At 42.5% G+C, this 24,682-nt stretch overlaps 2 protein-coding genes across 6 annotated transcripts in view; one reads left to right on the top strand and one right to left on the bottom strand.

The window, feature by feature from the left end:
• The window catches only part of CEP126 (centrosomal protein 126), a 52,153-nt gene extending 41,203 nt beyond the window's left edge, over positions 1-10,950 (bottom strand). For all 4 annotated transcript variants that reach the window (XR_007355710.2, XM_048843488.2, XM_048843498.2 and 1 more), the window contains exons 1-3: positions 10,787-10,950; positions 8,257-8,376; positions 262-407 (exon numbers count right to left, since the gene is read on the bottom strand). Coding sequence is in view for 3 of the 4 variants with exons in the window: in XM_048843488.2 (XP_048699445.2) it covers positions 262-407; positions 8,257-8,376; positions 10,787-10,950 (430 nt within the window). In the remaining variant the exon portion in view is untranslated. The remainder of the gene's footprint in view (positions 1-261; positions 408-8,256; positions 8,377-10,786) is intronic.
• A 22-nt stretch (positions 10,951-10,972) lies between these two features.
• ANGPTL5 (angiopoietin like 5) overlaps positions 10,973-24,682 on the top strand; it is a 37,448-nt gene continuing 23,738 nt past the window's right edge. The window contains exon 1 of one of the 2 annotated variants that reach the window (XM_075126949.1): positions 10,973-11,158. In XM_075126949.1, the coding sequence (XP_074983050.1) occupies positions 10,973-11,158 (186 nt within the window). Of the gene's footprint in view, positions 11,163-24,682 lie in introns of both variants that reach the window. The other variant, XM_075126958.1, reaches the window with a different exon arrangement.

Raw genomic sequence — 24,682 nt, 5'->3', positions numbered from 1 at the left:
GTGGCTTAGGGATTGGGGTACATCTATTGTTAACCTGCAATGCAAAGTGAGGGCTAGCACTGCCCTGAGGAGATTGTTTGGGTAGCTGACAGATTGATGGTGTCAGGGACTGACTCTAAGTTTAGTATAAGCGAATCTTCCTATCACTGGAGGCAGAAGGGTAACAAGTTGACTCACAGTCCTGGGCACTTTGAGGAAGCATTCTACTGACAAATACATACAATATGAGGATTCACTACATTGAGCGATGAATTTCCAAACCTATTCTCCTGCGCTGGGAAAAAGGGAGATGAGCACGCTGGAACTTTTCAGTTGCTTCTTGAAGTTTCAGTTTCCTTTGTTTCAGGATCTGTTCTCTAAATCTTAGTTCTTTTTCTTCTTCTGCCTTCTGTTTTTCCTCAAGTGCTCTATTTAAAAAGCAAAAACAACAGGATATCTTGTTTTTCTGATTAACATAACCCATCACACAGGAATTATAATTACACTCAGAGAAATGCCTTCATAAAACTATTTGCATAATATTATAATATCCTGTTTAGTTTAAAAGTTTACTTCTTGACAGATTGCAGTGCCACATAAACTTCAGAGTAACTGGAATATGAGGGTTCAGTTGAGAACATTTTTAAAATTGGACAATGTCCTACAAGTGCCAAGAAGAGGGGTCATATCACAATCTTTTTATTTGCTAACTTTGGTAAGAAGATCTGACCCTCCCTTATGAAAGGAATATAAGAATTGCCAACCAGATTAGACCAGTATCTGGTCTCTGACAGGGGCCAGTACTAGATGCTTCACAAGGAAGAGTTCTGTAACAAGGCATATCCTCCCTATAATACCCTTTGCTGGCCAAGTGTGGCATTGCGGGTGCTCCCTGCCTCAGTTTCCCATGTCATCAATAAGTTTAATGAAGCTTTACATTGGGAACAATGCCCTTTCTGAGGGGTCTAGTTTATGAACCACAGACACAGAGAAAATACAAACCTGGGGCCCTAGACACTATTTGACCCTTCCTCTCTCCACTGTGTAAGAGTGATTAAGACTCAAATGGGAGTCTTGTTACACACCACAGATCTGAAGTCACTGATAATCTAGGTCTAAGCATTAGACCTGCTTTGGGACAGTGTCTCTGATGCAAGAGACTGTCCACTGTGCACTTTTTTGGTGGCTGGACTTAAGAACCTGAGGGAAAAGGGTGTCTTTTGCTCATTGTTTATGTTTATGAACCTTGTTTATGGCGTTTTCCCAAATTAATGCTGGGTTACTTCCCTCCTTTTGTTAAAAGGGGTTTCTTTTCTACACTCAGACTCTGTGCTTGTGAGAGTGGAAGTATTGCCTCTTACAGGTGCCCAGGGGGTGATACGTAATTGTCCCAGTCTACTGGGTGGGGTTTGAGCCTGTTTTGTGTTGTATTGTTGAAAAGAAACCCCTAGATATTGAACCCAGCCCTTGTTGCTCCCAACTCCAACAGGCAGAAAGGTTACACAAATATTCCTGCAACAGTGACCACACTGACTACATTTTTGAACTCTGTGGCTAAGGGATCACAATGACTAGAAGCTCATCTTCCAGTTAAAATCCCCAGCATGTTTAGTCTAACTTCCCATTGACATTGATGAGGACTTCTGCTTAAAAACGATGTCATGAAATGGCCCCGAATAACTAACAGCAGGTGTGTCTATGCCGAAAAATAATTTGTAATCCAAATATGTCAAATTAATGCTGGATCCAGTACTAGATGGATATGATAACTGCCTTCTACTTGCTTGAGACAGTAAATAATTGAGTGATTCAAGCTGAAATGTGCCCAGATCTGAATATAACCTACTGGAAAAGGAAGACATGTACAAGAAAACTATAGTAAATTTAGATTTGAATTTAGGCCACCTAAAAACCAGTTACAACATAAAAGTCCTATCATAAAAGGTCTTTCCTACACCCCTTCCTCAAGCTAAATTCTGTTGACCTTATTGGCAATTATGACTACATAAGGAGTATGCAATCAGTCCATTTGTCTCACTGAAGGGTAGCAACATTCTCCTGTGGTTAAAGGAAGGTATTGGGAATCAGGACTTCTGGTTTCCATTCCCAATTCTGTCAATGGCTTGCTATGTGACTGTGAGCAAGCAACTTAGCCAAATGTTGATGTTGCTTTTGTTTTGAATGTTGAAATTGAGACACTTAAGATCTGATATTCAGAGATCCTGAACATCCCAAAATACAATGGAAGTCAATGAGAGCTGCAGGAACTCAGCATCTCTGAAAATTAGGCCCTTGGTGTATCAAACTGAGATCTCAAATGTTACTAAAAATTGTGGACACTTGGTGGCATGGGGGGCCTAGAGGGAGAACATTTCTGTGGCTCAATTAACTTTTCTATAAAACTGGACTATTTACATACCTGACAGAGATGGTTTGAGGCTTAATTAATGCTGTCAGATTCTCAAATGGAAGTGCAAACTATTATTATATTTGCTGTTTGTTTTACTATTTATAAAACAAGGGCATTATGAGGTATGTTTTATTATACCACTGACTTTTTTACTAAGCAATAAAGGTTATTTTCATACACACACCTGAAGTCATTTGTACTTTATACCTCCAAAATAAACAACAAACATTGTATGAAGATGGTGTCAATAGAAGCTATGGCATGTCTAAGACCATTCCAAATGACACAGTTAATGGGGGAGGGGAGGGGCATTATAGCTTTCTAGGCACCCAACCCATTCAGGTAGTGAATACTGGATAAAAAACAGATAGACCTACTCAGCCTAAAAAATGTTTTTTAAAAACAACCCTCCATGCAGCAACTCAAGCAAAGGAGAGTTTGCTTGATCTACAAATTCATATGCTGGATCTGTCTTTTGTATAGATAATGGGAAATCCTACAACCCTACAGCTGGAGTATGTGGCTCAAAGAGGGAGAAGGCAAGTTCTACCTAGCCTTGGGACTGTTTATGTTTAAAAACTGCTATGGAGTATGGTGTAACATATCTCTTCCATACTCCTGAGCACTGGGAAGGAGTTGGGAGGGGCTCCTGCCTGCTACTGCTGGAGAATTTATGAATTTTAGAATGGCAATTTATACAAAAATAGTTCAGCCCCACCTCCGAGAGCAGCCGTGCAGGGGAAGACCAAGTCCTGTCCTCTCCAGCCCGGCTGGGACTGGCAGCTGGGAGCCCCCAGCTGGAGCACTCCCAGCAGCATGAGATCGGACCCACCTCCACCGCCGGGAACCTCCTGCACCGCAGGAAGCTCCACGGTTGCTGCCTTTAGAGCCAAGAATTTGGTAGGTCTCTAAATATAAATAAGTAACACAAGTATGTAGGGACAAAATTAGAAAGGCCAAAGCCTAAGGCATAAAATGAGATTAAACTAGCTAGAGACATAAAGGGTAACAAGAAAACATTGTACAAATATATTAGAAGCAGAGGAAGAGCAAGGACTGGGTAGGTCCCTTTCTCAGTGAGAGGAGAAAGACAATAACAGAAAATGTAGAAATGGCAGAAATGCTAAATGACTTTTTTGTTTCAGTTTTCACCAAAAAGGCTAGTAACGATTGGATAGCTAATATAGAGAATGCCAGTAAAAGTGAGGTAGGATCAGAGGCTAAAATAGGGAAAGAACAATTTAAAAATTCCTTAGACAAGTTAGATGTCTTCAAGTCACCAGGGCCTGAGGCAATACATCCTAGCTCAAGGAGCTGATGGAAGAGATATCTGAGCCATTAGCAATTATCTTTGAAAAGTCATGGAAGATGGGAGAGATTCCAGAGGACTGGAAAAGGGCAAATACAGTACCAACCTATAAAAAGGGAAATAAGGACAACCCGGGGAATTACAGACCAGTCAGCTTAACTTCAATACCTGGAAAGATAATAGAGCAAATAATTAAGCAATCAATTTGCAAACATCTAGAAGATAATAAGGTGATAAGTAACAGTCAGCATGGATTTGTCAAGAACAAATCGTGTCAAATCAACCTAACAGCTTTCTTTGACAGGGTAACAAGCCTTGTGGATGGGGAGAAGTAGTAGATGTGGAACATCTTGACTTTAGTGAGGCTTTTGATACTGTCTCGCATAAACAAACTAGGGAAATACAGCCAAGATGATCATCAGTTGGTAAGAGCAAACAGGACAAATTCCCACTTTTGCCAAAAATGTCAGGACAGCCACGACAGGGCTTAAAACAGGGACTGTCCTGTCCAAAACCTGGATGTATGAGCGAAGACTGAAATAATTGGGTTTGTTTAGTCTGGAGAAAGAAGTCCGAGAGGGGACATGATAACAGTTCTAAAGTACATAAAATGTTGTTACAAGGAGGAGGGAGTAAAATGTTCTTCTTAACCTCTGAGGATAGGACAAGAAGAAATGGGCTTACATTGAAGCAAGGGTGGGTTAGGTTGGACGTTACAAAAAACTTCCTATCAGCGTAGTTAAGCACTGGAATGAATTGCCTAGGGCAGTGGTTCCCAAACTTGTTCCGCCGCTTGTGCAGGGAAAGCCCCTGGCGAGCTGGGCCGGTTTGTTTACTTGCTGCGTCTGCAGGTTCGGCTGATGATGCCTCCCAGTGGGCGCGGTTCACTGCTCCAGGCCAAAGGGAGCTGCTGAAAGTGGTGCGGGCCGAGGGACATACTGGCTGCCACTTCCAGCAGCTCCCATTGGCCTGGAGCAGCGAACCACGGCCACTGGGAGCCGCGATCGGCTGAACCTGCAGACGCAGCAGGTAAACAAACCGGCCCAGCCCCGCAGGGGCTTTCCCTGCACAAGTGGCGGAACAAGTTTGGGAACCACTGGCCTAGGGAGGTTGTGGAATCTCCATCATCCTATATTTTTAAGAGCAGGTTAGACAAACACCAGTCACGGATGGTCTCCATAATACTTAGTCGTGCCATGAATGAAGGGGATTGGAATAGCTGATCTCTCAAGGTCCCTTCCAATTCTATGATTTTATGAAAAAGTGGGAGTAAACAGAAGAATTTCCATACTTTTATTGTTTTAACATAAGTTTTTCTGTCTTCTATAAACAACCCAGTGAAGAAGCAATTTCCGCAATAGCTGCCGAAGTGTTTACAGCAAATTTGAAATCTAATGCTTTAAGAGGTTTAACCTACAATGCACTGCCCAGACATTACATGGAAATGTATCATTGATATTAAAAACAGTAGATTGAGTAGATGGTGGAAATATTTCCTGGTTAATTTTATGAAATTATACAAGCAGGTGATGGATGGTATACTCCTCCTATGTAGACTAAACATTTGTTACTACTTGGACTGAGTATGAAGTGTAAAAAAAGACTTATATCAATTACCTCTGCTTATGCAACATGCATGAAAAAAACCTGTTTAAGGGGGTGATATTTGCAAACTATCTTAGGCCTGGTCTACGCTACAAAGTTAGGTTGACCTAAGTACATTGCTCAGGGCTGTGAAAAATGTCATGCCCTGTGCAACACAGTAAAGCTCATGTAAGCTCTGGTGTAGGCAGCACTAGGTCAATGAAGAATTCTACCTACCGCCTCTCAGAGAGGTGGATTTACCATAACAATGGAAGAACCCTTTCGATCACTGTAGCAAGTGTCTACACAACAGTGCTAGAGTTGCACAGCTGCAGCAGTGCTCTAGCATTTCTAGCGTAGACATACTCTTGGAGATAGACATCTGAGGCCCAATTTTCCAGTGCCATGCACTTTGTGTAGTTATTTAAACTAATGCAAAGTGATTACAAAGTGAATGTAAAAACACTGACAGATGAGAAAGTTAGTATTTTACACCCATTTTGCACTACTGGAGATGACTATTATAAGGTGCAGAGCAATGAAAAATCAGCCCCAATTTTTTTGTAGTTTTAAAAATGTCTAAAAAATGTGAAAGCATTATACTCTGTAAACCCTACATCCCTGGAACTGAACTGTCTTTCATGTTGTATCAACAACAATGACATTGACAGCTTGGGGGACAGCATTTATTAGACAGACAATGCTACAGAGCCAGCAGAGGGGGCACAGACCTTGTTTGTATTCTGCAATACATTACCTTTGAAAAAATTTCAATGGAATAATAGGTTTAAAAAGTGAATACAGAATTGGAGAGGGCATATACTACCCAGATTGCAATAGGCAGATTTCCTACCTAGATTTCAAAGTAGTTCAGATATTGGCCGTAAGACACTTGATTGTAAATTTTACTAAATATGGCCCCTTCTATGAATAATAAAGACAGCTACATAAGAAGACTAGAGGCAATAGCCCAACTCCAACCCCTAATTTGAACACTGTACATCAGGCATGTGTTTCAATACTTTTGTGTTTCATCATTTGACTGAACACACATAGCACATTATATGATAGCTTATTTGTATATATGACTTTAAAGAGAAAATTCTAACTCACTGTGAATTTTCAGAAATCAAGAAATACTATGCAGAATCAATAAAAGTGGAAAAGTTTGAAAATAAAAGGCTCAGACCTGCAAGCCCTCTATATACGGAATTCTCACTGCCTTCAAAAACAGTTCTCCGTACACTGAGCTATCAGACTGGGGCTCAAAAAATGTCATATAATTTGCATTTCAAGTGTATGCTGGTAATAGTTACTGTGTTGCTAAAACATGATAGTAAAATGTTAGGCCACATGTTCCCCTCCACTTCGCCTTGCTGCAGAGAACGTAACAACACAAAAAGGCAGAGAAGGTAGAACAACATCTCTGCTACATTCTGTAGGCCCAAACAGCACAGGGATCTTACTGCTATTAGGAGCAGGAAGCAGGTAGAGCTGGGTGCCCTGCAGTATGCTCCTGTCAGGTCCACATGGATCTATTTTTTTAAAATCAGAAATAAATGTGAAGTTATAGCTAGTGGTACCAAGAGTAATTTCTGTTACATGCATGCAAACCCCTCAGGGAGGAATTTTGGTGCAGCCACTTGGCAGTGTCGGTCCAGTATGCTACCAGGGAGCGGGGGAGCCCAGATAGCAACACAGAGACTGCCACATTCATATGATTACTCATGCCCTTTGCAGGTGTTCTGAAATCCCAATGGATTTCATAACCTCCCCAAATTTTACAGGCCTAACCCAATGACCCACTCATGAGGCGGTAAACCACATCCCTCTCAATGGAACAGCCAGGAAGAAAGAATAAGTTAAAACTCAAGGAGCTTCCTAGTCCCTACATTATTTTCCCCACAAAGGGGAACAGTAGCTCTTGATTTTCAAGTTTTCTATATTTTGTATATTTCACAAGGTATTCATGCTGAGAACTTTACAACTTTTCAGAGTGCTGAGCAGAACAAAACAGGTAATTTCCCTTTCATCTTCCACTTGTTAGGAGAAGATCTCTCACACCACACTTACAGTTCAACCACTGATAAATTATATCTCAGGTGCCATACAAATAAACAATTATTTATTCTATATACATCATACCTACATTATTTAACTAATAATTTTACCTCGATCATAATCTAGAAACACACCATATTTCTTAAGGCTACTATTATAATGGAACTCTTATGGAAGTGCATATAACATCTACATGAATACCCATTTAATGACAGTAGCCCACTATAAATACAGACTTCTAGAGTCTGTTGTTACATTAAGAGTATAATATTTCAGGATTAATAAACTAATGTACAGTATACATCTCAAATGCATAGCAGTAACAACAGTAATGTAACAAAACTAAGCAAAATACCTTATCTTGCCATTGTGATTTAGTTTATTATTCTTTTCAAAGCTCATCAGTCAAAACATTGTGTTTGATGATTTTTAGCCAACTGTCATGTTTTTGCATACAACATGTATTAAGAGAGGTAGACAATTCAGAGTTGCCATTTAAAATACCCACAAGATGACTGTTACAAATAAAATAAAAAGGGTTCAATCCTGTATTTGTTGCAAATTCAAAGCTCCCACAAAGCCAATCAGAGTTTTGAGAATACAAGGAATACAGATGGGGCCCAGCAGATGAAGAAATATTGCTAAAGGAAGGTAATTCTGATCAACAAAGCTAATTAAAGAAAAAAGTTTCCATAATAATGAGAATCTCTGAAGAAGACTCACACTTTTCATATTTTGGGTGTCTTATAACAACAAACTAATCCTCGATTCCTCTGGAATGGAGCTGTGCTGCTATTTAGATCCATAGATTTTTTTAATCAAATCAATAAAACAAATATCTAACAACTTAACTAAGTCCTCACAGAACAAAATACAAACAACCCCCCCACAACCAAATCCCATAATTACTTACTTTCTTCTTCTGTTTGTCTCTATACAATGTTTTCGTGCCCGACTCCTACAGATTTTTTGATCCTCTAATAATGCTTCACGCTCTTCTTCTAAATCTCTTTCAAGAAGAAATTTCAAAGTTCTGACCATGGCATTATGTTAAGGAGAACAGAAAATGTATCTGAAATCCTTGAAATTCCTATGCAGTATTCTTATTAAGTTTTAGAATGATTATAAAAGAGTTTGTAGTGTTAGGCACATATTTACAATTGGACTTTTCATGGGCATAGTAGCCTGTTTGCATAGTAGCCTGTTGCATTCTTTCGCGTGATTGGAGCTTTATGTAGTTTTTTGAGAAAGTGTAAACTTTATCCATGAGCAACTAAAAGATGACAGGTTTCAGAGTAACAGCCGTGTTACTCTGTATTCGCAAAAAGAAAAGGAGTACTTGTGGCACCTTAGAGACTAACCAATTTATTTGAGCATAAGTTTTCGTGAGCTTATGCTCAAATAAATTGGTTAGTCTCTAAGGTGTCACAAGTACTCCTTTTCTTTTTAACTAAAAGATGATGATTCTTCAAACTAATTACACAATGGCTCCTTATCACAAATATATAATTTTAAATAAAGGTACTGCCTTAATGTATATACACTAAGAATGTAACTCCATCACTTAGTTTCTATGACCATATCAAACCACTCAGGCTTTGCACTCTGGCTTTATACCACATGGAATTACAACTTTATTATGCAGAGTTGAGGATACATCAATCCTTATTATCTGAACTAGCTACCAGACAGCAAGGTTATCAAAGGGAAAGTATTTCTTAAAATAACATTAAAAAAATCCCTAAATGGTCATTGTTTAATCTGTAATTTAATGAGTAATCCCAACTGAAAATTATATGATATTCTTGCTTAAAATACTTATCTATACAGTAAATGTCACTCTGGATCCAATATTTGCCTTAGTATTGTGTCCATTACTTTCCTGGGGCACCAATACACACACATGAATGTTTAATATAATCTGTTCAAGGAATCTGTAAAGTGCCTGTTGTTATAATACCTAGGCCTGGGATTTTCACAGCAGCCCAAGGGATTGAAGCACTCAACCTCCATTAAAATTCAATGGGAGTTGAGTGCCTGACCACATTAGGCCTCTTTGAAAGTCCTAGCTGTCAGTTTTAAATATAATCTTTGTATTTTGGAACATGAAATGTTTGGATCAGAGACTGAGTGTTTTTCTTTGTCTTATTCAAAACCAAGCACGTCACTACTTAACAAATAAATAATAATAGTATCTAATCAGATACTGCCCTTATGCTTAGACATTACAGCAATGGGTGCAGTAGAAATACAGTGATTAGGCACCCAGGTTATATAGACAGCAGGGAAACAAACACATAGGCTAGACATTTCTGGTAGTTGCCAACCACTGTACTACCACTGGTACAGTAGCACCAAGGGTAGCAATAGTGGGAGCAAAAGTGCACACAGACCACAGGCTCTGTTATTGCTATGTTGTCTAATCAGAGCAAGTCTCACTAACACAGCAGTAAAAATAAAAGGAGTACTTGTGGCACCTTAGAGACTAACCAATTTATTTGAGCATAAGCTTTCGTGAGCTACAGCTCACTTCATCGGATGAGCTTTAGCTCACAAAAGCTTATGCTCAAATAAATTTGTTAGTCTCTAAGGTGCCACAAGTACTCCTTTTCTTTTTGCGAATACAGACTAACACGGCTGCTACTCTGAAACCAGTAGTAAAAATACTGCTGAGCATGAGTGCCCTGTCTACACAAGGACTCCCATCATTTCTATCACAGGTAAAGATGAATCAAATTGTGCAGCAGTGAGATATCCCCAAGATATCTACCGTATGCAAGACTAGAGAAAGACAGAAAGTTCAAACCAACTAAAACCAAATGGTTTTAGGTACTGTTTTATTCTCCTTGATGTAAAAAGAAACTGGTTTTTTATGCCCATGTATCTTGCTGTAACATCACAATATATTGCTCCAAGATGATCAAAATGGTTCCTTCTAGCTTTAGAATCCAAGAATAACCCCATATTGCCACCACTCTGGGGGGCACCACAGGGACTGGGTACCTTGGGTATCCTGACAATAGTGTAAGCAGGCCCCTCCTGTAAAACCACTGGGGAGGATACGCCCATCCATTCGACAAACCCCACCCCCATCTAAACAGGAGGGCAGTTGAGCAATCCTGAGTCCCACCCATCCCTGGGGTGGCTGTCCCACCTATTCCTAAAGCAGCCACCTCTTGGGACCGCTGAATCAAGCCTCTCCCGCATATCCCCAGTGAGTCACCCCATGGGGCCTGTCCTCCCATCCCCAGCCTCCCTCCTCAAGAGGCCCATTCCATGCACCTCTTCCCTTCTTCCCCAGAAAGCCTGTCGCTGGGGCCCGTCTCCCCCTCCTTCAACGTCCCCCGGGGCGGAGGGGGGGAGGGGGAGCCCTCCCGCGGGGCCCGTCAGCCCTCCCCCTGCAGAGCCCGCCGTGGCCAGGGCCCGGACCCTGCGAAGGATACGCGCACGCGCACGCGCTGCCCGCGGAGGTGCCGGCGTGACTCTGGCGGGCGCTGTCCGGCTCTGGGCGGAAGAGGCTTCTCCAGCCGGGGCCGCCCGGGGCAGCAGAGCCCGGCTCCCGCTGTGCGGGGCTGACGCCCCCCGCGGCCCGCACGCCGGGCTCCATTCAGCCCCGCCGGGACGCCCCCATGCCAGTTCCTGCCTCCGGCCCGCTCGGTCCCTCACACGCAGGTCAGTGCGGGGCGGGGGCGCCCACGGCCCCGGGGCTCGGCCGCCCCGCAGCCATCTTGGCAACCAGAGACGCCGCTTCCTTCGCAACGGAAACCAGGGACGACGCGAGGGGAGGAGGAGGAGGAGGAGCCTGGGCACCCTCGGCAAGTGAGACGGGGGCGGGGCCTGGGGCAGGGCGGGGGAGGGGCTGGGGGGCAGGGCGGGGCCTGAGTAGAGGGCGGGACTGGAAGCGGAAGGGGCTTGGGTGAGAATTGTAGGGAGAAGCCTGTGGGGAGGATGTTGCTAACCTCTTCAAAACCCTTAAACAGCCAAGAAATGAGTTTTTTTAAAAAAGATACACATTTGGGGTTCTTTTTATTTGCTGTCTAGTTTTTGAGCATTTAAGGGATCATGTTTTCTAAGAAAACTACTTCTTTTAAAAAACCGAGTATCTTATGTAATCAGGAGACTCTTGGAGCTGGGGCTTTACAAAAACACCAAACATAATCAGTCTAGTGATAATATTTTGTGAGAGCTGGTAATACTGGGACACCTTTATGGGTAAATCATGTTAACAGTTTTGTAAGCTCTCACAATTTTAGAGTTCTTCTTAAAGTCCCAGCTCCATGACTTGTGTCTGGTAAGACTGTCTGCTTGTGTAACCCACACACTTCTTTGGTGTGGTGCTCTGTCCCATCTAGTAGCACCGAGACCACTTAGAGAGAGATTAATGTGTCTGCTCTACAGCCTTAGGTAAGAAGGGTCATGTGGCTTTTATCTCATGCAGTAGATGTTCATGCACTAACCTCCAGAGATCCCAACTTCGATCCCACCTGCCAACAACCAGGGTCTGTTGGTGTTAAAAATGGGGGCTTGTCGGGGATTTCAACAGAGAAGTCTCTGATGCTTGGCATATGCTTCCTCATCAAGTTGCAGTGGGGGAGGTTCAAGTTGCAGTGGGGGAGGTTTAGGTTGGATATTAGGAAAAACTTTTTCACTAAGAGGGTGGTGAAACACTGGAATGCGTTACCTAGGGAGGTGGTAGAATCTCCTTCCTTAGAGGTTTTTAAGGTCAGGCTTGACAAAGCCCTGGCTGGGATGATTTAACTGGGAATTGGTCCTGCTTCGAGCAGGGGGTTGGACTAGATGACCTTCTGGGGTCCCTTCCAACCCTGATATTCTATGATTCTATGATCTAGGAGAAGTATATAACCCACACACCTCCTGGTTGCATCTAGTGGCACTGAGACCACTTAGAGAGAGATTAATGAGTTTGCTCTACAGCCTTAGCTAAGGGCCATGTGGCTTTTAGCTCATGCAGTAGAAGTTCATGCATTTAGGTCCACCAGTCCTAGGTTCGATCCCACCCACCAGTGACCCCATCACTTGCTTGCTTTCTCCAAGTTTCTATCTTTCATGTTTGCCGAGAAAAGCTGGAAAACCTGAGTGCACCTTGAAAAATAGAAGAATATCCAAAAATACTCCTATCTTAAAGATCCTGTCCTAAAGATTAGAAAACAATTTCATGATTTTAATCCAATCTCATAATTCTTTGAAGCATGAACTCATTTTTGAATGCTGGGAGTTGGCAGTACTGATGTTGTTTCAAATGGGCCTTTTATTGGCTCAGAATCATGATATGGAGAACAATACTCATTGCTGCACTTTGCTCCCTTTTGGAGGCATTTGGGAGGATTTTGTACTCCTTTCGTTCCCTCCACACAGTGCAGCACTTGGCATATAGACACTGCTCATCAGCAGGCAGGACAGCCAAGCTAGTGATGTGGCAGCACAGGGTGTTAACATGCTTAACAGAGAATGTTTACATGCTTTTAGAATAATAATAATTTTTTTTCTCTAAAAAGTAAATAGCATTATGTGGGATTCTATGTTTGTTGTCTCAACTATTTCCATATTGTTCCTGATTTATGGTAAAAGGATGTCATTTTCTACCTGTCTACAAACTAAGGCTGGATTCTTTGCTCGTCTTGTTACTGAAAATAAAGATTTTGCAGCTCAAAACGTGCTTCAGTGAGCCTATTGCCTTCAGTGGATTTGCACAGATGTAACTGATTACCTTAGTAAATCATTTTGTTTGTTGATGATGCAGAACATGAAATAGAATTCAGCTCGCTTTCTGCTAGCTGTGCTAACTTTGCAATGCTAAAATGAATAGACAGCAATGAACAATTATATTTGTAATTACAGTATGCAGTTATAACACATAATACAAAAAGGGAGCAGCTGTGTGGAATAAAAACGTACTGTTTGTTCCGTTAGAAGAGAAGAACTGCACTTTAAGCAATAAGACAGAACAGGGTGTGTAATACTGGGATATTGCCATACCTTGGATGAGATGTCAGTACAAGGCCAAAAGCCCCGGTGATTTCCTGGCAAGGTGCTTCTTGGCAGCTATGTTTGTTTTTAAACCACTTCTTCTCTTTCATAATGTGCAGCTGTTCTGTGGTTGTGCTGATGAGAATAAAAATAATACTTTGCATTTGAGTTCTTTTTTCAACAGTGCTGTACAGGGCTCACCATACTTTCTGAGGTAGGCATTATTATCACCATTTTACAAATGGGAAAACTTAACTCAAAAGGCTAAGAGACTTGCTTAAAAGTACCCAGCATATAAATGTCAGAGCTGAGATGAGACTCCAAGAATCCTTGCTCTCAGTCCCCAATGCTAAATACTGGCGCAATAGTCACCTTGTATGCTTCCCACCAGTACAAAATTGGTATAAAGCATTAACAAAACAGAATAGTAATGTTTCACATTCACTTTTAAGTTGGGTATATTGTCACAATTCAGGGCAACTGCACCTGTATTTTACTTCAGTGTTCCAGCAAGGGTAACCACTTTCAGGCTTCCAGCTTCCCAGCCATTGCTTTTCTGCGAGGAGTCCCATGTCTCTCTCCCTTCTGAATGGAGTATTGCCAAGCTGCACAGTTCCCTGCCTTCACTGGGTCATGTCCAACACAGGCAGGTTTACCAAGGATATCTGCTTGCTTTCTCTTCAGAGACAGACAACAGGTGTAATTGCTACAGGTATAAGGCACCACACAGTTCTTTCTCTGAATGACTATTTTATTCTTCAGGTAAAAGCATTACAGAGAAAACATATTAAAAACAATTAAAGATCCTACATGCATGCTTATAAGCTCGTCAGAGTTCAACTTAATATGGATTCTGGCAGGTGTAGTCTTTCAACGCCAAACCCAAGGGGATTCTTTGCAGTTACCAGTTCATCAGAGCTTCAGCTCAGAACAAGCACACAGTCTTATGAGGCCTCAGTAGGCCCAGTGCTTCCACCCTATCGTAAGGATTGGGGCCCTCAGGGGACCAGGAATCATTTCCATTTGATTTATCAGGAAGAAGGCCATGAGACAGTTTAAAACCAGACTATGTATCCAAAAACCATTTCTTTGCTTGTTGGTCCCTGGAGAATCCAGTCTGAACTAGTATATGTGCACCTTTCTAGGGATGTGGCTTCAAAGGGCTGATAATGGAGGAAGTACATTATCACCTCCCTCCCTACTAGAGAACATATACAATTGTATTTTTAATACAATATACCCCAAAAGGTATTAATCCTAATTCATTAAAGTTTAATGTAAATCAATAAAATAGGGTTACCATAGTTGAACATTCAAAAAAGAGGACACTCCATGGGGGGGGTATTTGCTCGTATCCCCACGCCCCCACCTCAACTCCACCCCTTCCCCACCCCCATTCCAACCCCTTCCCCTAAGTTCCCACCCCAACTCCGCCCCCTCCCTGCCCCATCGGACCCCTTCCCCAAATCCCTGCCCTGGCCCCGCCTCCTCCCCTGAGCATCTCGCGTTCTCCCTCCTCCCCCCTCCCTCCCAGCCATGTGAAACAGGTGTTTCGCGGCGCAAGGGCTGGGAGCTAGGGGGAAAAAGCGGGCACTGTCTCAAGTAATCAACATTTACTTTCTTTCTCGAATGATCAACATTCACTCTCTTTCCTGAACAATCAACTCTTCTTTGGGGAAAAATAATAATGTCAAAATCCTGGACGTTTTTAGATATTTAAAAATTCCTCCTGGACGGTGATTTAAGAACCAAAAAGCCGGACATGTCCAGGAAAATATGGACATATGGTAACCCTACAATAAAATGTATCTTATTTTCTTAAGGTTTGTCCAGGATACTACAGGATATTTTCAATCTGTCACATATTTTGTGAAGTCCTGTCCCTTTAAATGTGTGAGTAATGCCTCCCTACCCAGTACAAAGCCTCTTTTTTGTGGTACTTTCAGTTTTGCAGCCAGAACAATTAAGCGAGCAAAGCAGACATCTGTGTTTCTATCAGCTCCCCCTGTGTCTGTCTATCTCTTTCTCTGCTGGGTCCAAATGTATCATCTTGCAACACAGGATTTCTATCCCACAAGTGCCCACTGCTGTCTCTGCGTGAAGAACAAGAAAAAGTAAGCAAATAATACTATATAAAAAGGTTGACATTTCACCTAGAGGCACAAGATGACAGACTGCTGCTTTTTGCACCTGGGATAGTGTGAGCCAGATAGCTAGAGAGGGGAAGTGGGCAAATAAAGATAGAACAAGGGATAAGGGTACTGCAATTACTACCAGAGCTGTTTAAACACAAAAGCCATGAAGAGAAAGTAAGCAGACCACATGATTGAAGCCAGAAGAGTTCCCAGAAGTTACCTACTACAGGACAGGCCTAACAAAGAAAATAACAGAACGCCACTAGCGGTCACCTTCAGCCCCCAACTAAAACCCCTCCAACGCATTATTAAGGATCTACAACCTATCCTAAAGGATGACCCAACACTCTCACAAGTCTTGGGAGACAGGCCAGTCCTTGCCTACAGACAGCCCCGCAACCTGAAGCAAATACTCACCAACAACCACATACCACACAACAGAACCACTAACCCAGGAACTTATCCTTGCAACAAAGCCCGTTGCCAATTGTGCCCACATATCTATTCAGGGGACACCATCACAGGGCCTAATAACATCAGCCACACTATCAGAGGCTCGTTCACCTGCACATCCACCAATGTGATATATGCCATCATGTGCCAGCAATGCCCCTCTGCCATGTACATTGGTCAAACTGGACAGTCTCTACGTAAAAGAATAAATGGACACAAATCAGATGTCAAGAATTATAACATTCATAAACCAGTCGGAGAACACTTCAATCTCTCTGGTCACGCAATCACAGACATGAAGGTCACTATCTTAAAACAAAAAAACTTCAAATCCAGACTCCAGCGAGAAACTGCTGAATTGGAATTCATTTGCAAATTGGATACTATTAATTTAGGCTTAAATAGAGACTGGGAGTGACTAAGTCATTATGCAAGGTAGCCTGTTTCCTCTTGTTTTTTCCTACCCCCCCCCCCCGATGTTCTGGTTTAACTTGGATTTAAACTTGGAGAGTGGTCAGTTTAGATGAGCTATTACCAGCAGGAGAGTGAGTTTGTGTGTGTATGGGGGTGGGGGGGATGTGAGAAAACCTGGATCTATGCAGGAAATAGCCCGACTTGATTATGTAAAGAGTTGTCACTTTGGATGGGCTAGCACCAGCAGGAGAGTGAATTTGTGTGGGGGGGTGGAGGGTGAGAAAACCTGGATTTGTGCTGGAAATGGCCCACCTGTTGATCACTTTAGATAAGCTATTACCAGCAGGACAGTGGGGTGGGAGGAGGTATTGTTTCATATTCTCTGTGTGTATATAAAGTCTGCTGCAGTTTCCACGGAATGCATCTGATGAAGTGAGCTGTAGCTCACGAAAGCTCATGCTCAAATAAATTGGTTAGTCTCTAAGGTGCCACAAGTACTCCTTTTCTTTTTGCGAATACAGACTAACACGGCTGTTCCTCTGAAACCTGACCACATGCAAGCAGTCAGAGAGAGAAACAGCTTAGCCTGCACTGAGGATCTATAGCTAGCAGAGGGAGTCCAGGTACCGCCCAAGGAAGAATTCTGAAATATGCAGTGTTGGCACACAGCCAGAAAAGGAAGAATGAGTGCAGACAGTGCAGTAACAACAAAACAGTTTCCTGTGGCACAGAAGACATCCAGGAGGAAGTCCAACAGGAGAGCAGAGAAAATGGCAACTTTTGTGGGCACTGTTGGTGAATTCAACCACAGCTGCAAATTATGAGTGGTATACCTTGAATATTCTGAGTAATTTGTAACCTGCAACACCATTCTAGATGGATGAAGAGTTTCAAGTTTGCTGACAATTATGGGACTGAAGGCACATGGACTGTTGTGTGACCTATTGTCTACTGTGCTTGGAACTGTCACGTATGCTGAAGCTACTGCAGCAATGCAGGAACATTTTTCTCCCACCCCACTGATTATAGTGGAACAATATCGGTTTAATCGGCAACATCAGGGAAGTGGAGAGTTGATAGCGCAGTTTGTTGCTGGTCTAAGGAAGTTGTCAGAGCATTATCAGTTTGGACAAACATTAAGTGATGTCCTGTGTGACCAGTTAGTCTTCGGATTATGCAATGACCAGCTCCGGAAGAAGTTACTGATTGTATCAGTGCTTACATTCAAGAAGGCTGTTGAAGTAGTAGTTGCAATGGAAACTGCTGAGAAGAGTCCTATGGAAATTAGTGTGAACTGAGATGTTCACCTCCTGCATCAGCGTGATGGAGGACCACAAGAATGTAAAGGATTTCCATGTGGCGGTTGTGCACAACCTACACACACTGGGAAGGATTGCTGGGCTTGCCAAGCTATTTGCAAAAGTGCCAGAAGAAAGGACACACTGCCAGGACCTGTCGTACAGTTCAACGATGAGAAACACAGAGTAACCGTACATCCAAGAAGACATCTCTGAAGACTGAACCTAAGAAAGGACAGAAATCAGGAATTCATAAGTTGAAAAAAGACAAGAGCTTTAGTGACACTGACCAAGACCTAGCACTACACATGTTATCAGAAGTTGGAGTCAGAAATGGCTTTGGGTCACACCTTTGTTCAAAGAAGTTCCTACAAGAATAGAGCTTGATACTGGAGCGCCGTTTCATTGATTTCTGCCTGTACCTATCATCATTCTTTGTCACAATCATCTCTGGAAGAAACCTTCACAGTTTTGAAGACTTATACAAGAGAAAATTTAGGATACCCCAAAAGGGATATTCCAGGTGAAAGTTAAACTAGATGGACAATCTGTTGTTTTACCCTTGTATGTGACTGAAGAAAAATATGCACCATTATTGACAGATCTTGGTTTGAGGAGCACAAAGTGAATTGGACTGAGATCAAGGTGATCACAAAAGCACCTTGAAATCTTCAAGAAATACTGGACAGACTAAAGTTTTTGAAAAAGAGCTTGGACAGATGAGCAATGTGTCAATGAAGCTCAGTGTTAAGTCTGATAGCCAGCCAAAATTTTGCAAGTCCATAGTTATCCCTTATACTCTGAGGCCTGTGGTAGAAGCTGATTTGCTCCATTTAGTGAACACTGACATCCTGTCACTGGTTTCACACAGTGAGTGGGCTATGCCCATTGTACCAGTGATCAAGAATGATGGCTCCATTCAAATTTGTGGAGACTTCAAAATGACACTGAATCTAGTTTTATCTGAAGATCAGTGTCTACAACCTCGTATGGAAGATTTGTTTGCTACTCTTAGTAGAGGACAGTGTTTCAATATATTAGATTTGCTCAATGCATACCTACAAATGGAGTTTGATTCAGCATTTTGCAAATATCTCACAATCAGTACAGAATAAGGTTAATTTTGTTACAACAGGTTGACTTTAGGTATCACATCAGTACCTGCCCAGTTCCAGAAAGCCATGGATGAGATCCTGAAGGGACTGAATGGAGTTCAGTGCTATTTGAATGACATTCTTGTTACAGGAAAGGTTCAAGGGGATCATGTTTGAAATTTGGACTGTGTCTTGCAACATTTGGAATATCATGGACTGAAAGCATGTCGAAACAAATGTGAGTTTTTCAAAATTTCAGCTGAATACCTTGGACATGTCATTGATGCCACGGACTTAAGAAAATCACCAGAGAAAGAGACGGCAGCTCTTGAAGTGCCAACTTCAGAAAATGTGTCACAATTACATTCATTCTTAGGATTGCTTCATTACTACAGCAAATTTCTGCCTAATCTGGTGACAGTATTTTGTGACAGGGCAAGGCCAGATGGCTATAGAAAAGTAGTGGGAGATAGATATATTAGCTCCAGGCTAAACAAATCCCTCGTACCAGGTTAAGTGAAATGGAAGCTGCTCCAGGTCAATTAAGACACCTGGGGCCAATTAAGAACTTTCCAGAAGGCAGGGAGAATGCTAGGTTGATTGGGACACCTGAAGCCAATCAGGGGCTGGCTGAAACTAGTTAAAAGCCTCCCAGCCAGTCAGGTGGGTGTGCATGTCAGGAGCTGTGGGAGGAAGTTGCGCTGTTGGAGAGACTGAGTAGTACACACCATATCAGGCACAAGGAAGGAGGCCCTGAGGTAAGGGTGAAGTGGAGCTTGAGGAAGTGAGGGCTGCTGTGGGGGAAGTAGCCCAGGGAATTGCACATGTCATGTTTCTAAAAGGTCAGCTACCATAGCTGATACTATTAGGGTCCCTGGGCTGGAGCCCGGAGTAGAGGGTGGGCCCGGGCTCCCCCCTGATCTTTGCCCTCTGATTAATCACTGAGACTGGGAGACAACAGAGACTGTGCAAGGAAGGATAATTTCTCCTCACCTCCCTTGCTGGCTTATGATGAAAATGACTCAGTAGACTGTAACCCTTGTCTCTAGAGAGAGAAGGGTTACGTGGAAGGTCACAGTGAGCCTCTGAGGCTAGCGAAATCTGCCAGGAAATGCGGACCCACGGAGGCAAGGACAGAGCTTTGTCACAATTTGCATTGTTACATAAACTCTTACAAGCAAAGAAAAAATGGAACTGGACTAAAGAATGTGAATTTAGAAAAGCAAAGAAACTGTTGACATCAACCAAAACTTTTTTGCTCTTTGATGCTTCACTACCATTACAATTGGCTTACGATGGTTCACCATACAGAGTGTGTTCAGTTCTTTCCCATGTTTTTTCTAATGGCATGGAGAAACCAATGGGAGAAATTTTGGTACCAAATCCATTTAATACTGTACCAGTCCAGTTGATTCCTGTTGTTCAGGACACTTCAGTACTATGGTAACCATGTTATCCCAAGAGAGTGGAAAAACCAGTTGTCCAACTGAATTTATAAATTGTTTAGTTAGTGAGTTGCTTTTCAGAGAGAATAATCCCTTGCAGTTTAGGAGTCTGTGATAGTCCACCTGCAACTTTTAGTTAGGCTATATGGTGTTTCATATTAGCCATTTAAATGATAATGTATATGTGTTTAGAAAGCTTTTAAAAGTAGGATGAAGAAATGTTATGTCCTGTCTCTTTAAATCTTTGAGCACTCCCCCCTCCCCAGTGCAAAGCCTCACCTTTATATTAATTTCAGTTTTGCAGCCTGAATAATAAAGTGAGCATGGTAGACATCTGTATTTCTATCAGCTCCCTCTGTGCCTGTGTCTATGTCCCTCTCTGCTGGGTCCAAATATAACATTTGTGACTAAATAAAGTGTAATACTGAATAGCCCCTGTTTACTTGTTGCTTTTGTGAGGTATCTCCACTTACGATTTGACCCACAATCCACTTCTTTAATCCATATATTTATTGTTGTTTCATAAAGGGTATTCTTTCAGAATACATTAATACAGAAAACATTAATCAACATGTTTCATCTGAACAGAGTTGTTAACGGGGCTGTAGAACCGTCTGGCTAGAACCCTAAATCTATCTGAAATCTGGGAAAATTCAAGTTCTAATCCTGTCCATAAAAATATCAGCCTAGATCTGTGAATATTCACAGACCTGAACTGACAAAATTTGCACATCCCAAGCCTCTTGGGAAACAGCTGTCCCAGCCCGCAGGACCCCCAGCTTTAACTTATATATCTTCTGGGGATTGCTGGAGAGAGCAATGGTGAGGATTTAGATGTCTTCTGGGCCTCCCCTTCCTACTTCCTAATGGCTTGGATGCTCCCTTCTAGAGGGTCTTCAGGGTCTCCCACAGGTGGCTGCTCCCACATTGATTAGCTTTGGTGGGGGTGGAGGGGAGGACTCTCACCAAATCCATATAGTTCTTCAGGGATAGGAAGCAGCCTAATCCCAGCCCTCCACAAACAGAAGGAATAGGGAAATACTCCCAATCTTCCTGCAGTAGCTATAATAAGTCATTGGAAGATACAGTCCCCATAAATTTTAGTGTGATTGCTAGGACTTCAACCTTCAAGTGAACTGGCAGGATTTGTTTCATTGTCCAACCCTATGAAAGGAGCTACAGGATGCAGTTTGTGTAACCCACATGAATCAAACCCAGCAGGGCTTATTTACTTATAATTGTTAAAACTCAAGGATTGTTTATTTAATAATCTATTAGTTTTATTGTTTTATTAAATCTAATTCTCTATCATTGCAATGAGGCTGGTGGCAATCACCATTACTGAGGTTGCCTAACACTGCCAATTATAACCCTCTATTTTCAATTGCTTATAACTTTACAAAACTTAAACCATTCAGACTAAAAATGTCCATGCTTGGTCTCTGTCTCAGGGTCTCAGGTTTATTTATTTTTACGTTTTGGCAAAAATGGTTCATCCTTTTTTTAGATTGAGGTTAAGGGAAAATAGATGGTTAATTTTTTTTTTTAAGGAAAACCTATAGTGCCTCAGGTTTTTTCATCAGGAACTTAACATTTGTCCTAGGATCCAAGAGGTCCTTTTCCTGTATCTATGAAAATCCATTCTGATTGGGTCAGATATAACAGCCACAGTAAATCACATTTGCACACATGCACTGGAGCTTGTTGGAGGCTGGATGTCAAAATCTCTGAATATTGCATCTGCATTGAACATGCTTTCCAGTACTCTGAATCAGCCACATAGACTAGCCCCAAACCCCTGTCTGGGACAAGACAAAATGGATTGTCTTTTAATTCTGGCATTTCCTAACTACTGAATTCTTTACTTGGCAACTTCATTTTATAGATAGATTCCAAGGCCAGAAGAGACCACTGTGGTCATCTAGTCTGACCTCCTGTATAACACAGGCCATAGAACTTCCCCAAAATAATTCCTAGAGCATATCTCTTAGAACAGAGGTCAGCAACCTTTGGCACGCAGCCTGCCAGGGTAAGCGCCCGGTGGCCGGGCCGGTTAGTTTACCTGCTGCGTTCACAGGTTCGGCTCATCGGAGCTCCCACTGGCCGCCGTTCACCACTCCAGGCCAATGGGGGATGCAGGAAGCGGCGCCCCGGCCGAACCTGTGGATGCAGCAGGTAAACAAACCGGCCTAGCCTCCCAGGGGGCTTACCCTGGCGGGCTGCGTGCCAAAGGTTGCCAATCCCTGTATTAGAAAATCATCTAATCTTGATTTAAAATTGCCACCGATGGAGAATCCACCACAACCCTGGTAAACTGTTCCAATGGTTAATTACCCTCAGTATTAAAAATGTATGCCTTATATCCATTCTGACCTTATATAACTTCAACTTCCAGACACTTCCATCACTTCAATGATATATTAATTAACTTCAAATTTTGTATGTAACATGTTATAAATATCAGACATCTTTCATATATATATATATATATATATATATATATATATATATATGCTTGTAATACATATTTTCCAATAAACATGTCTCCAAGAATCCATTGGAATTTAGTCAACTCTTTTATTAAATAATGAATTTAAGTTATGGGTCAGTACTTCAATACTTTTCTGTCCCAATGAAGTCAGTGGGAGTTTTGCCTGGTTGAGAGCAAAGATGAAGGCCTAAGTCCTTATAGATTGTGGTTTTTCAGCAAGCCTTGAGTAAGAGGTAGCTTTGCTGCTGCAAGAGCAGACCAGTCTGGTTCCCCCTTTCTCCATGGGGAAGTAATCTGTTGCAGCCCTTTACCTGTGTATCTTACTTGTCTCTATGCTCCAGCTCAGCGGTGGTGACTGGTGCTTGGAGTGGGGGAGGGGAGGTAGAGTAAAGGCTCTGCCTACTTCCCCTCTACTTCTCACCCACATGTACAGAAGAAGGAGTAGACATTGCTGTCTCTCTCCACACATTCTACTCCTGGGGGAATTCTGCGCCAAAAATTAAAAATTCTGTGCACAATATTTTAAAAATCTGCATTTTTATTTGTCAAAATAACACTATATAATCACGCCAATTTCAATTATTTTGGTAATTTATTTCAAATACCTATCAGCAACTATGTCTGTAACAATACAGACACAAAAAAATTCCTCCAGGAGTAGAGAATTAAGGAAACATCTATGACAAACCAGTTCCTATTTCTCTGCCCCCTCCCTCCAGAGCCCAGCAGTGGGGCCAGAAACCCACACACACTCCCTCCAGAGCTCAACTGTGGGGCACCCCCAAGCCCAGATATGCACATCCCCTTCCCCTATCCCTCAGAACCCAGCTGCAAGGTGCCCCCTAGCCCAGACACCCGCACCTCCTCCCCCCAGGCCCCAGCTGCAGTCCCCCTGCCCAGACACTTGCACTCTGTACCCCCCAGAGATCCAGAGGGAGAAACAGCCTGATTTTGGGTCCCGGGCTTGTGTGGCGATTCCTGCATGCCACGTCCTTCCTTCAGGTCTCCCTCCCCCTCCCCTGGCAGTGTGCTCTGCCAGGTCCAACAGCCCCTAGTGGCAGTCAGCAGTTCTGCAGCTCATTTCTGTGGAGGAAAAGGAAATTCTGTGCAAAACCCATTCATTTCTCTGCAAATTCTGCATGTGCAGTGGCACAGAATTCCCGCAGGAGTAACATTCTCTGTAATTAGCTGGTGCAGGGGAGTAAGACAGTCTTTCACCCCCTTATTTTCCTATGTGGGCATGTCCTGTGGGGCACAATTTAGCTCTGTAAACCATGAGCAAGTAAGTTACTGGTGCTCTGATTAGATATTATTGTATCTTATTGACACTGTTACAGGGATGTTATGAAGCCCGTTAAAACAAATTAGGGTCTGATTTTGGGAGATGTTGAGCATCCACAGCTGCTGTTGACTTGAGTGAGAATTATAGATTCTCCTGTCAGAATCAGGCCACATACAGTATATTTTTGCTTTTCATGCTGAAAAAAAATCATTGGTACAAAGTGAGATTTTTTAATAGCTATTTTCAAACCTTACTGCAGTCAGGGTTACTACAGCATATACCAATTGTTCACTAGCCATGATACTCTCTTAATACAATACCTCAGACTGGGGATTTTCATGTATTTAACCATGGATTCACCAAGGGAAAGTCATGCCTGACTAATCTAATTGCCTTCTATGATGAGATAACTGGTTCTGTGGATGAAGGGAAAGCAGTGGACGTGTTATTCCTCGACTTTAGCAAAGCTTTTGACACGGTCTCCCACAGTCTTTTTGTCAGCAAGTTAAAGAAGTATGGGCTGGATGGATGCACTATAAGCTGGGTAGAAAGTTGGCTAGATTGTCGGGCTCAATGGGTAGTAATCAATGGCTCCATGTCTAGTTGGCAGCCGGTATCTAGCGGCGTGCCCCAAGGGTCGGTCCTGGGGCGGTTTTGTTCAATATCTTCATTAATGATCTGGAGGATGGTGTGGATTGCACCCTCAGCAAGTTTGCGGATGACACTAAACTGGGAGGAG

Source organism: Caretta caretta, chromosome 1 (genome assembly GCF_965140235.1).
Source record: "Caretta caretta isolate rCarCar2 chromosome 1, rCarCar1.hap1, whole genome shotgun sequence".
Lineage (NCBI taxonomy): Eukaryota > Metazoa > Chordata > Testudines > Cheloniidae > Caretta > Caretta caretta.
This window is presented reverse-complemented; position numbering and strand designations above follow the sequence as displayed.